At 37.6% G+C, this 13,518-nt stretch overlaps 1 protein-coding gene across 1 annotated transcript in view; it reads right to left on the bottom strand.

Annotated features, from left to right (window-relative positions):
• Nucleotides 1-13,518, bottom strand: part of LOC127951644 (uncharacterized) — a 124,657-nt gene that overhangs the window by 7,991 nt on the left and 103,148 nt on the right. The window contains exons 7-11 of the mRNA XM_052549635.1: nucleotides 7,219-7,475; nucleotides 5,654-5,790; nucleotides 3,306-3,427; nucleotides 1,187-1,304; nucleotides 509-817 (exon numbers count right to left, since the gene is read on the bottom strand). Coding sequence (XP_052405595.1) covers nucleotides 509-817; nucleotides 1,187-1,304; nucleotides 3,306-3,427; nucleotides 5,654-5,790; nucleotides 7,219-7,475 — 943 coding nt within the window. The remainder of the gene's footprint in view (nucleotides 1-508; nucleotides 818-1,186; nucleotides 1,305-3,305; nucleotides 3,428-5,653; nucleotides 5,791-7,218; nucleotides 7,476-13,518) is intronic.

The raw sequence follows: 13,518 nt of genomic DNA, 5'->3' as shown, positions 1-13,518 counted from the left end.
AATGCATTTTAAGTTTTAGTTATTTTGTTATGTGCTTTTTTCACTTTAATTTTTTCTGCTGTTTTACTACATTACATTATTCATCTGAAGCAACTAGGGGTTAAGGGTCTTGCTCAGGGACACATTGGTGTCTCACAGTGTATTCGAACCTGGGTCTCACACAACAAAGGCACGTGTCTTATCCACTGCACCATTTTTTCATTTTAGTCATTTTAGATCTTTAACTTATACTTTTTTATTATTTATTATTTAAATAAAACTTATTAAGTAACTTTTATTTCAGTTAGTTGTCAATGCAACATTTCTAATTTCGTTGCAGGTTTTATCTCAATTAACAAAAATATTTTACTACCTTTAGTTTCAAACACAGCTAAATAGATAACTCAAATAATTTCCACTCAAATGTTCTTTGAGTCTTGGTGCTGATCAACCTGTCTGTGTTTATTTTGCGTTAACAGATATCTGACTGTACATTACCACTGCCATTTTTAAGTTACACTAAACTTACCCAGCAGAGTGGCCACACAGGCTAAAATTGCCAGCAGGGCGGCAGTGCTGAGTCCAGGGGAGGGCAAAGAGGAGTGCTGGGGCAAACAAACCGTCTCTCTGTCCCACTCTGCCTCACTTTGCTTTTCTTTCTCTCCGGCCCGGGCTCCACCCCTCAGACAGGGACATACGGACACCGTGACTGTCCCTGTGCTGGTCAAACCGGAGACCCCATCCCTCAGAACCAGCGGGACATAGAGTGTGATGGAGGGAGAAGTAGAACGAGACAGTGTCTGCAAAGGTGACGCCAGCACCAAACTAGCAGTGGGGCCTAGAAAACGAGAATAATGAAAGAAATGAAGACAACAGGGAAAAAAGGGGGCTTTTAGATCAAATTGAGCTCGATGGAACTTTAATTTAATTGAACTCAATCGAGTGCAGTTTAATTCCATTGCTACTTGTATAACATTTGTACAGACCAGTGAGTCGAAATGCAGCATGAATGCCAGAGCACATTTCATCTGTGTGTGCCGGGAGAAGATAGATGTGGCAGAGAAGCAAAAGCAAACAATGGGGAAAACAAAGGAGCAGGGCACAAAGCAGCCACACAATGTGGTTCCAGACACAGACTAACGGATCAAGAGAGACGCCGATACACAAGGCTGGGTGGGAGAATTTTTTTTTGGAAGAGACTGCAAACCTCCACTCTCCCTGATGCTGAAGTTGAGGGCAACGTTGGAGTCTGGAGGGATGTTAAAATGGACGGCGCTGTCATTTCCTCCCTCGTCTCTATCAATCGCCCGTAACACTTGCACCACCTGAGAAAATGAGATAGGAGAAAGATGGAGAGAGAAAGAAACCAAGAGCCAAAAGGGAGGAAGGAGAGAAAGAGGAGGAGAGCAAAGAATAATGTGAGGAGAGAGGTTCATTAAAAAAAAAAAAAAACTGATCCACATTTTAATCTAAGATATCAGCATTAACCCCGCTAGCACCTTTGCAAATAGGTGACCAGAGACTGATTAGCCCACACCGCACCGTCAAACAATAATTAACTCTGACCGAGTAGCGAGCCTTGGGGAACACCAAAACATAGACACAGCTTTAGCAGGTGCTCTAAAAAGTAGGCGCTAACACCAGAGATCCACCTAAACTACAAATAATCACTCAATGAGCCTGTTTTTGCAATGCTCCCCCCACACAATAAGGACAACTTTTGAACAAAAACAAGCCATGTGATGCGGATCAGAGCTGTGGGTTAATGCGGTTGTGCTGAGGCATGAAAAAAAAAAATTCTGTGATTTCAGTTCTGCTCTGAGATAATGTCAAGTCACATTAATATTTTCCATAGTCTTAATGGTCACCAAACTTTCTTGCCATAATGTGACGGTAAGAAGTTATGCAAGCTTCCAGTTAAGCAAGCAAGCAGACATTTAGTAAGAGCTTTTATCAAAAGTAAATTACACTATGCCCTAACAAGATAAATCAAATAAATGTCTTCTATCACTTTTGGTCATAACCAGATGCAATCACGAGCAACAAGCAAGACCTCATTTTGATGGTCATTAGGTTGATAGGTCTGCTGCACTGCATCTAGTTTCCCTGCTCATACTGAAATTTTCGCCAACATACACTGACAAAAATGACCGTAAAAAAGTTAAATATTTCTATCTCAAATAAACGCTGTTCTTTTGAACTTTGTATTCATCAAGGATTCCATAAGTATCATGGTTTCCAAAAATATTTGACCACAACTTTTTTTATGATATTCTAATTATATGACCAGCACCTGTATATATAAATACAGCTATCACAGAAATAAATGACATTTTAAACTATATTAAAATAGAAAACATCCCACAAAAATCCCACTAATAAAACATCTTCTAAATAATTAAAACAGCTATGTGTTGCTAGTTTTATGATCTTCAGCTGCAGCACATTGCAAGTGAAAGAGATTTTGGAAATTGACGCATCATTCTGATTGACTGTACTTTGTTGTTTGTTTATTTGTGTCAAGCCACATCCTTTTTTGCATTCAATATGAATAGAAAAATCGGACTTATATCAAACTTAATGTGCATGTAAACCCATTCAATATTGTTCCAGGACCAACAAAGTTCATAATAACGTTGATCCAGGACCTACTTATCCTAATTGGTGAAATAACAATAAGCTTTCATTTGACCACAAGCTGTGAAGACAGCAGAATGACGAAGAAAGGAGAAAGGACATAAGCTATGACAGCTCAACAGCTGCATGCCAACCAATTAAGAGTTAAAGAAAAGACATGAGTCAGACAAGGAAAAAACACTACAGAATTATGGAAAGACAGGCAATCGAAACAAATGAGAGAACCGGAATGAAAGGCAAAATGGATGAAAGCCAACAGACCAAAAGATGAGCAGATTATAATGTATATCTATGTATGCGTGAAGCATCCTGTAAATGTGAACAGCAGTGATTCAGCTGCAGGGTAACGACAGAACTAATCAATCAGCATGCAGGCTGTATAAATGGACACATTAACAGATGTGCACAAAAAATGACTAAGAAAAAAAAAAACCTTTATGCACCACCAAATCCATATGAACACAAAGAGTGTGAGTCAGTGAGTCTAAAGGGCTAAAGTTGGGAGAAAAGGTAATTAATCACCCATAATTCATCTGCGACAATTACCTAATTGCAGAGCTTATGTTGAAGGACTCTCATTAGAGCACTTCCTGCACTTTTACATTTTGGTGGAGTAACAAATGAACTAGTCAATGGAGACGAGCATGACCTTCTTTGCGCCCATAATAAAAAGTGGCTTGTTCTCTCACCTGTCCCGTGGAGGCAGAGTCACACATGGCTGTGTTGTACTGCCTGTCCAGCTCGGGTGCATTGTCGTTTAAATCCAACGTTTCTACAGCAACCACCACCCTGGACACCTGGCTGGGGTTATCTGAGGTAATTGAGAGAGCAGATAAAGGAAGTTGCCAAAAATATACACACCTAACACAGCTTGAGACATTTTTTTTAGGCGTGCTCATCTTGAGTCTCGGCCACAGAAGGTAAACTCTCCTCTTTTAAAGTTCATCACACACGTCCATGTGCAAGCTTTTATTAGAAATCATACACTGAATAGTAACATTTTTCACAGACTCATGCTCTTTTCCAAAACCTAGGGAGCTGCCTATGGAGGCAGCATTTTAAGTCATTGTGTGCACACTCCTGATGTGAAGGCTACTGCAAAAAGTTGCAGCATCACATGTATAATTTGCAGAAAATGAAAACGCTGATCACGACAAATGCTGAAAAAAAAAAAAAAAAAGATTTAAACATTTTAAACGAATCCAAGACATCAGATGAAATGAGAAATGTTGATGGAACAGTTTACCCAAAAACTGTTACTGAAGGAGTTCTTTCTTTTGGTAAACATAACATAAGATATTTAGAAGTATGTTGGTAACCAAACAGTTGACTGTAGTCTTCCATTCACACAAAATTGTTAAGTACAGTAGCTTCAGTATAGTAATGTACTTTTTCCATGTAGACTGTTGTGCAGCTAGCAACTTCCTCTAAGTGGTAGTTGTCAGCTTAGCTTGGCTATTTTTGCCAAAGAGTAGGTTATACATTGTAGAGTTGTTTGAGTAGTTTGCCCAATGATGGGCAAATGGTTAGCATGCTAGGTAGGCAGAAGACAGCACCAGGGCACTTCTCTGCATTTTGTAACAGAGTTTCAGCAATATTCTAGACGAATTGCTTGTCATGAAAAACAAACTGCTTTCAGTAGCTTTTAATTCAGAATAGTTTTCATTTGGCATATTGGTGCAGTTTAGGTTGCACCAGAAAACAAACTTAATGGATTGGTGTGAGCCTAAAGAGAAATTGAAGCATTCTGTCTCTCTCGTTATAAATCAGTCCTACACACTTGCCTCTGGTTTGGACTGCTTTCACACAAATGTCTTGGATTGGATCCACACACACACATCGAGCTGTGACATGATGTTGTGGATTAGTGCCCACTGCTTCACATTACTGGGAAGAAGCTTCGCCTACAATAGCCATCAGGCCTCCCTGAAGCTGCTTAGACCTACTTTCCATACTATAACACAGCATCATAGATCCTCTACTACCTTGGCATTTCCCTGAGCAGTACAAATTCGATGTATGTTTAAATGGTTTAATCAATGCATGCATAAAAGTTAATGATAACAACACAAATCCATTAAATTTTAGTAGCATTATAAACTAACTGACAGTTTTGAAAGAACAGGACATGATGGAAAGGGTGTTATCAGGAATGTCGGAAACCAGATTTGAACTTATCACTGTTTTCACTAGTAGACATGGTGGCATGGACATTTTCCAACCATATTAAGCACTCTTGACCTAATGATCAGCATGCCATACTTGGACGATATTCATGTCAGTGTACCTTAGGAAGTTATAAACTATAAATAGCAAAGCTAACATTTTCCAGTAGTGACAGAAGCTCGGCTGTTTTCCAAACAGTGCAGCTTTTCCAGTAACAAGCTACTTTTGAAACACGTGGTGGTGTAGCGTGACAAATCACTGTTTTTAATGTCACATTATATTGTGCACACAGCTTTACAGCCGAGCAAACTGAGGCATTAATCTTATGTGCTCTTCTGAACTGTATTCTATCCTCAATATACCAACCTTGGGAGTCTTTTTAGTAAACTAAACTTAAACATATTAAAAATAATTGCTAAAATTAATTAAAAAAAAAAATTAATATAAAAAGAGGCAGTGATTTCTGCACAAAGACATGTTTTGATTATTTTTTTCTGCACAAAGACATGATTTGAAATGATGAAAAAAAAAAATAAATAAATGAAAGCAAATTAAAGCTAGATAAAAAAAAATGCATATAAAAGTCAAACTAAAAATCTAAGAATAAAAGATAATTCTAAATGTATGTATATATTTGCCGTTGTTGTATTAAACTATGTTACGTGTAAATGTAATGGTGTCACCCTAATCAAGATAAACTCATTCAATGATTCAGAAACTTCTGAGCTCTGATTATATTAGGACAACTATATATGGATATTCTTCAATTCTATAAATTCTATAACTGTATAACTAATAAACTAGCCTTTTAATTGCAGCTTACTGTAGCTCACTACTTCCTTAAAGCTGTGAATGTGTGTACTGTATGTACCTCTCTGTGTGGCAATGATGGTGATATTATGCCACTGCTCGTGCTCACGGTCCAGCTCGGTCACTGTAGTGATGAGCCCAGCGTCTGGAGTGATGCGGAACAGAGCTTCTGGGTCAGATTGAGGATCGATGGAGAACCTGAGGGAGATAGAAGATAAAAAAGACAAATGGAGAGGGAGAAGTGTGTGGCATACAAAAGAAGAGAGCAGATGCATGAAGCCCCGGCTCATCAGAAAATCTGTCATTCAGGAGCTACTTTAAGCCCAGCAGCGGAAAACAAAAGAGCCGTGATTGGCAAAGTAAGAATCCTCCGATCCCTAACAAGGCACGGTTAAAATATCTGTAGTTCACTGAGATGAATATTGATCATTGGGCTTTTACCATGTGGAGACAAGCAAACACATCTTGTAACATGAATACCCTGAGCTCTGTGATACTGTTTTGAAGTGTTTTAACACAGGACACAAAATAGCACACAACCATAATTAATTAATGACATCATGGCTCTGTTCCAAAGCCTAATAAGCTCTCTACCCAGGCGGCTGCTTTAAGCATCCCAGGCACGTTCCTGATGCGAAATGCTGTTCCAAAAAACAGGCAGCTAAATTATGCTGCCTTTTTAGATTCCTCACTAGAGCCAAATTCTGAAGCAGTGTGTGTTTCCACGGTAAATAACTTAATGAATTTAGCATTTTTTTTATATTTACATTTTTAAAAGATATAATGTTTATGACACAATACTTTGTGTATTATAATATTAGCATTAATTAATTAATTAATTACACACACGTTTGTTTTTGTGAAAAGTGGGGACATCCCATAGGCGTAATGGTTTTTATACTGTACAAATTGTATATTCTATGCCCCTACACCAACCCTACACCTAACCCTGACCCTCACAGGAAAATTTGTGCATTTTAACTTTCTCAAAAAAAAAAAAAAACGAATTCTGTATGATTTATAAGCTTTTTGAAAAATGGGGATATGGGTTATGTCCTCATAAGTCACCCTCTCCTTGTAATACTTGTGTCATACCCATGTCATTATACAGAGTTGTGTCCTGATATGTCACAAAAACAAGAGCACACACACACACACACATATATATATATATTAGGGCTGGGCAAGTTTATGTGTTATCTTTTTAATGCATTAATTAATTAACACCAACAATAATTTTATCATGCGTTAATAAAAAGTGTATTATTATTATTATGAAAGTCCGTTGGTCAATAAAATATATATATTTTTTAAGTATTGTTTCTGTTAGTAGCCAATTAAAAAATATTTCTAATTTTATATTTAGTTTAATTTGATGTACTTAACTAAAACCAAAATGATGATTCATAAAAACGAATAGATAGATAGATTAGTGATACTAAAATAAAATGACACTATAGAAGTTAGTCAATTATGATGACTTCTGCTTTTGAGAACCACGGAAATGTGAAAAGGGTCCATGAGCTCAGTCAATATTTTCATCCAACATGGTGCATGAAGTCATTTTATACAGAACTTCATATACTACATTTAATACATGCTACAAACACTACATTCAGCCTGTACCTGATGTTGTTTGTGAGCCCCGTATCTGGGTCCACGGCGCTGACCCGTCCCACTGTGCAGGCCGGTGGGCAGTTCTCAGACACATCCATTCGGTAGCGTGCCCGTGAGAAACGAGGGGGCTCATCTGCATCCAGCACGGCCACTCTGATCGAAGCACGGTCTTTAAAGGGCCCACGCCGAAGGAACCGGGGGTCCACGATGGGGTTCAGAACCTCCACTGAGAAAGAGTAAGAGCTGCGGCTCTCATAGTCCACTGCCTGCAAACCCAACAAAAACATGAGTATGAAATAAATGTCATGACAAGACTAATATGCTCATACTGTCCACATCAGCACCACAACTGAACATATCTCACTCACCACGTCACTGCTGTTAACACACACATTAAATAATCACTGATGGATTATTAAATGGCTCTATTGGATATTTGCTATATATATATATATATATATATATATATATATATATATATATATATATATATATATATATATATATATATATATATATATATCAACATTAATATTTCTATGCTAATATTTCATATTTCACTCAGTGTATGCATATATACATATATATATATCTTATCAAATTAATATGCTTTTGGTGATGTTGCTTGTGTTTGTAATATATGTTTCTACTATAGCAACTGCATGACCTGAAAAGGCTGTTGAATCACAGTGGATAGAAACTGATGGGATAGTAAATAAAGCAGCCAGTTTGCAATGCGAGTGGAAAATGCTGTGGAAAATGTGGTGCCGATTGATCTTTGACATGCAGTTTAAACTTGAAGTGAGCAGTAAATAAAAGTGAATCGCTCTGACTATAATCAATGAAGCTGTCTAAACCTCAAGCTAGTTTTGTTGAGTTGCTTTCAGCAATAATCCATGGCCAGGGCATGTGAACACTCCAGCACTGTCGACAATGGCTTTGCTTCTGAACTACAAGCCACTGTATGCTATTCCAAGAATAGCACAATTTGACAGACTTTAATTACAGGGGTTTTTGATTATCAGAGTCTCTTGAAATGCAATCACGCTCTCTGATGAGGTTGGCCATGATATTAGAAGGATCAGGGCCCAGCATTTATTGTATTGTGACGAGTCATGGGATCTGGATCTGGCACTGGGAGGGTTGTGTGTGAAGCTGGCACACCGGGAATGGGTAATGGGCTGGTTTTGGCAAGAGCGGCTGGATTGGGGCTGGAGGAAGTCAGAAATGACTGGCTCATTATGACGGTCACTTTTATTATCCTCTATTCATCTGCACACACACACATTCACACACAATTGACCACTCTCTCCTAATGGAAGACCAAGTTGAGGATGGAAGGAGGCAGTGGGGCACACAATGTGTTTGGCCTCGGTTTGCTCTGACAGGCTGAAGGACAGACTGAAATGAGCTGAATTAAACTGTGCTGACTGGAGGACATCAGGTCACTGCGGTCACTACAAATCTCTGCCACTTTCTATCACACCAGGGTTGGACTCTCATAAACATCGTCTGGGATTCATTACTTGGTATCTTGGTCTGGGTCTCAAAACTGCAGGCAATGATTTTGGATTATGGTCAAGAGACCTCAAGAAGTCATTCTGAGATAAACTCAACTGTACTTCACTGAAGTCTACAAAGAATTAGCAGAAAAAAAGAAAGTCATGTTTAAAGTTGCCTACTGGCTAATAAACAATGACATAATTTCATTTTTAAGAGTATCATATTTAGTACATCAGGCTTTTTTTGCTCATGTAGCGCTCATAATAGAGGAGGAAAAATATTAAAATACATACCAAGTATGATAATGTATATTGTTAAATGTTGTTAATAAATTATACATTACTCTAAATTAGTTTGAAACATAGCCATTAATCCTTCACTTTTCTTTAAGAACAGCTTTTGTGAAGGCTTTTTATTAGACGTAACATGGCTGCAGGGATTTGCTCCCATTGTCAGTGAGGTCAGCCAGTGATACAGGGCTATGAGCACTGGCACACAGTCTGTGTTTCAATTCACCTCAAAGCTGTTCAGTCAGGTTCAGGCCTTGGCTTTGTGCAAGTCAGTCAGGTTCATCCACACCAGACGCATCATTCTTTATGCACTTTGTGCACAGTGACATTGTCATTCTGGAACCAAAAAGGCCTTCCCAAAACTGTTGCCACAAAGTTGGAAGCACACAGCTATACACACACACACACACACACACACACACATATATATATATATATATATATATATATATATATATATATATATTTACTTTATATATATATATATATATATATATTTACTTTTATGTAAATATTGTAAAAGATGTATTAAATTGAACCAAAGTGTCGGTAAAGACATTTATAATGTTGCAAAAAACTACTTCAAATAGATTATTTTTAACTCTGTATTCATCAAAGTTGTGAAAAAAGTATTATGGTTTCCACAACAATTATTAGGCAGCACGATTATTTTTAATATTGATAACAATAAGAATATGCTTCTTAAGCACCTAATCACCGTATTTAAATGACTTATGAAGGATCATGTGATAATGAAGACTAAAGTAATGGCTGCTGAAAAATCAGCTTTGTCATCACAGGAATAAATTACATTTTAAAATATATTAAAATAAGAAAGCTATTTTAAATTGCAGAAATATATTTAAATAGATGCAGCCTTGGTGAGGATAATGAGACTTCTTTAAAAACATTTTAAACAACCCTTCCAACCTCAATCATTCGAACAATAGTGTACCTACTCACATAGACCAATACACAGTCAGCTATGAATCTATAACCTGCAACAAGAAAGAAAGATTCAAGATTTAAAATGACTCAGTGGGTAGGGGACAGTTGAAGGACAACTGAACACAAAAAAAACTGAAATGAAGGTGAGAAAGAGAAAAAGAGAATAAAAAATGGGGACAGAGAGTCAAGCCAAAAGAGAGGAGGAGGGATAAATGGAGAGAAAAGGTTCCTAACAGGATCCCATTAGTGGCAGAGAGAGACAATCTGTCTGAGGAGGAGAGATGTCACTTACACTGTGAGCACACACTCATCACCCCATCCCTTCTTCTCTCACATACTCAATCACTCCGTGTCCCTCCTTCCCTTTCTCATCACTCCATCACATGCTCTACGCCCCTCCTAGTGAGCGGCGGTCTGATCCTGACATCTAGAATACACACTCATCTCTCTCTCACGCCTGTTTATGATAAACCTGGCTCTTAAGACCAGCCTGAATTGAATCCACAGGCTGGTTTAAACCAGTTTCATGCTGGTCTGGCTAGGGGACTATTTTAATCTTTATTATTTGTAAGATGCTTTTATCCAAAGTTTAGTTGAAGGTGAAATCAGTAAATTCTCCTTCTCTCTCCAGTTTCACTTTCCAATTTCTCTTTTAAGTGACTCTCCAGTGGAATAGCAATTATGGGAAATTAATTAGTCTCTCTATACGGTCCACTATTCGGCTATATTACGCTCTATTCCATAGCGCCATATGGCAGATCATATAACTTTTCAAGCATTTGATCTTTGGAGAGATCTGAAATGAGATAGATACAGCTTCGAAGAAAATATGTACACTACCATTCAAAAGTTTATTTTATATATTTAATTGTCTTTAATGCTCAACAAGGCTGCCTTTATTTGATCAAAAATACATTAAAATCAGCAATATTGTGAAATATTACAATTTATTTTATTTTCGAATCAAATTTATTCCTGTGATGGCAAAGCTGTGTTTTGGTCATTTTTGTTGTTTATTTTCATTATATCTATCTATCTATCTATCTATCTATCTATCTATCTATCTATCTATCTATCTATCTATCTATCTATCTATTCGTTTTAATGAATCATCATTTTGGTTTTAGTTAAGTACATCAACATGCTGCTGTGGACATGTAAGAATATTGCTGCTGCAAATTTAGCATACATGAATCACCTCATAGCAGATGTACACAGGTGGAGCTGGGGAAGGTGAAGGGTTTCTGAGGCAAAGCTGCAACTGCTATGGCAAGCTCTAATCATATGTTTGAATGCTGAGCAGTGAGCTCATTGGCTACCAATACAGGAGAGGACCTATCAGCTGTGCCATGTGATAATGATGTCATTACATCAGATTTAGTTAGCCCTATCAGACTGCACTATTGAAGTTTCATGCCAGGACTCAATATTTGTGATCCTTCTCTGAGATTCTTTGGTGAACAGAAAAGAACCGTATTTATTTGATAGAGAAATCATTAGTAACTTTATCTTTATGTATTTACTGTCACTTTTAAACAATTAAATGCATCCTTGCTGAACAAAAATTTTTAATTTCTTAGAAAAAAAACATTTAACTCAATTGTTTGAAATTGATATTTAAACATCATCTGAAAGCTGATGTAAGCTAAATAAGTTTTCCATTGATGTATGGTTCGTTAGGATAGGACAATATTTGGCTGAGATACTATTTGAAAATCAAGAATCTGAGGGTGCAAAAATAAATAAATAAATATACTAATGATTTTTTGGCATAAAACAATATAATTTTTACACTTACAATACATTGTTGGCCATTGCTACAAATATTCCTTGTGCTATTAAAACATATATGTAAGGAATAGTTGACGACAGGCCATTGAATTCTTTCATAATGCACGACGCAAAGCAGATGGTGGTTGCCTCGCGAAGTTCATTTAAAATAATTTAATGCACGGCAAGAAAGAGGGAAAGAGAGAGATGACAGTTGTGTTTGCTTTACCTGCGTGTTGCTTTTGCACGTCTTACAAACAATTTCTTCAAAAACAGTGATTTTACCCCTCTTTGCTGAGGAATATAATGTAGCGATCTAGTATCTAGGCGATTTTATTAATAAAAATCGCGGGGAAGTGTTACGATCTCCAACTCTCTCTCTTTCCCTCTCGCTCTCTCTTTTTGTGTGTGTGGGTTTGTGTGCATCAATTAAAGCATGGCATTAATATGGAACGGCGATCAAACTGATTTGTAACTACCTGTGCATTAAATGGTTTGACTGCATACCTGCCAGCCAATCAGAATCCAGTATTCAGATGGACCATGGAAATATATATATAACTTTATTTAAAATATGTCTCTCATTCCCAAAGCACTACAACACAAAAATAATAAATCTGTCTCACAAAAGAATACATTTAATCACTGAGACAAAAAGTCAATTCAACAGAGGGCTAAAGTGCTCAAAATAACTATATCGTCATCTGTTTCCATACTATTTTACCCCAACGCAAATGCTCACAAATACAGTCACAAATTCATGGTTTGTCCTCAAGACTGGCGGTATGCCACTGAACATATGTGTGTATGTGCTCGTGCAGATATTTGGATCTATTCTCCTTGTGAATTTCTGACTTCGCCCTGTTTTTCTTTCTGTGCGCACACATGTTGGCTCTGTGTGCGAAATCCTCAGATTTTTCCTATGTAAATGTATGTACGCAACTGCATTCATTCAAAGGTGACAGGCAGTCTTGAATCAGGTTGTCTTCCTTACACCTGATTCACAGCTGCTCTCTTTCTTTCCCTCTCCCTTGTGTTTTAATACGACTCTGGGACGTTAAGCCCAGATTAGCATTGAAGCAATTCACACACTACATTCTAACAACGTACTGCTTCCCTGAACTCCCTCCTCAGTCTCCCCTTCATTCCTTGCATTCTTAAACCTTACAAGCCCATACTGTATCTTCAAGTCCAAAAACCAGGGTTGGATTCAGTATTCCACCCTGACATCAATACTGGTTCAAAACATACAGTAGGCCTACCATCCCTCAGAATCTTTTCCTTCTCAATATAATTCTTACTCTTTTCCCACAGTCCTTCATTGCTCCTTCAATCACGATTTCTTTTGATCTCTACCTCTTTGTCTCAGAGAGAAAACAAACCGATAATCCAGACAGCACCACCGGTTGATGACCGTGGAGTAATTACACCGTTAAAGTGAGAACAACTGAGGGAAATAACTAAGTGAAGGCAGGTGTGCAGCATTCTGAGCTGTTTCTAAAACTGACACAATGAATGACACAAACAACAGCAAGGTCATGAGTCTGATTATCAGGAAACTCACATCCGGATACAACTTTTGCCTAAGTGATGCATGCACTGCATAAATATAAATATAAAGCAAGATTTGAACCTGCAATCTTCAATTCTGCACCGCAGATATTTACAAGAGGAAATTCATGTCCACCGGCCTATGTTTAATTCATAGCATCCTATTCATTTGCAAAGGAAGGAAAATGTCAATCACCAAACCTTCAGATTGTTGCACCGCTAGGTGGCACTGTTGGAAAGCTGCATA

The sequence above is a fragment of the Carassius gibelio genome, chromosome B2 (genome assembly GCF_023724105.1).
Source record: "Carassius gibelio isolate Cgi1373 ecotype wild population from Czech Republic chromosome B2, carGib1.2-hapl.c, whole genome shotgun sequence".
Lineage (NCBI taxonomy): Eukaryota > Metazoa > Chordata > Actinopteri > Cypriniformes > Cyprinidae > Carassius > Carassius gibelio.
Note: the sequence above shows the minus strand (reverse complement) of the source record. Positions and strands in the feature narration are given on the sequence as shown.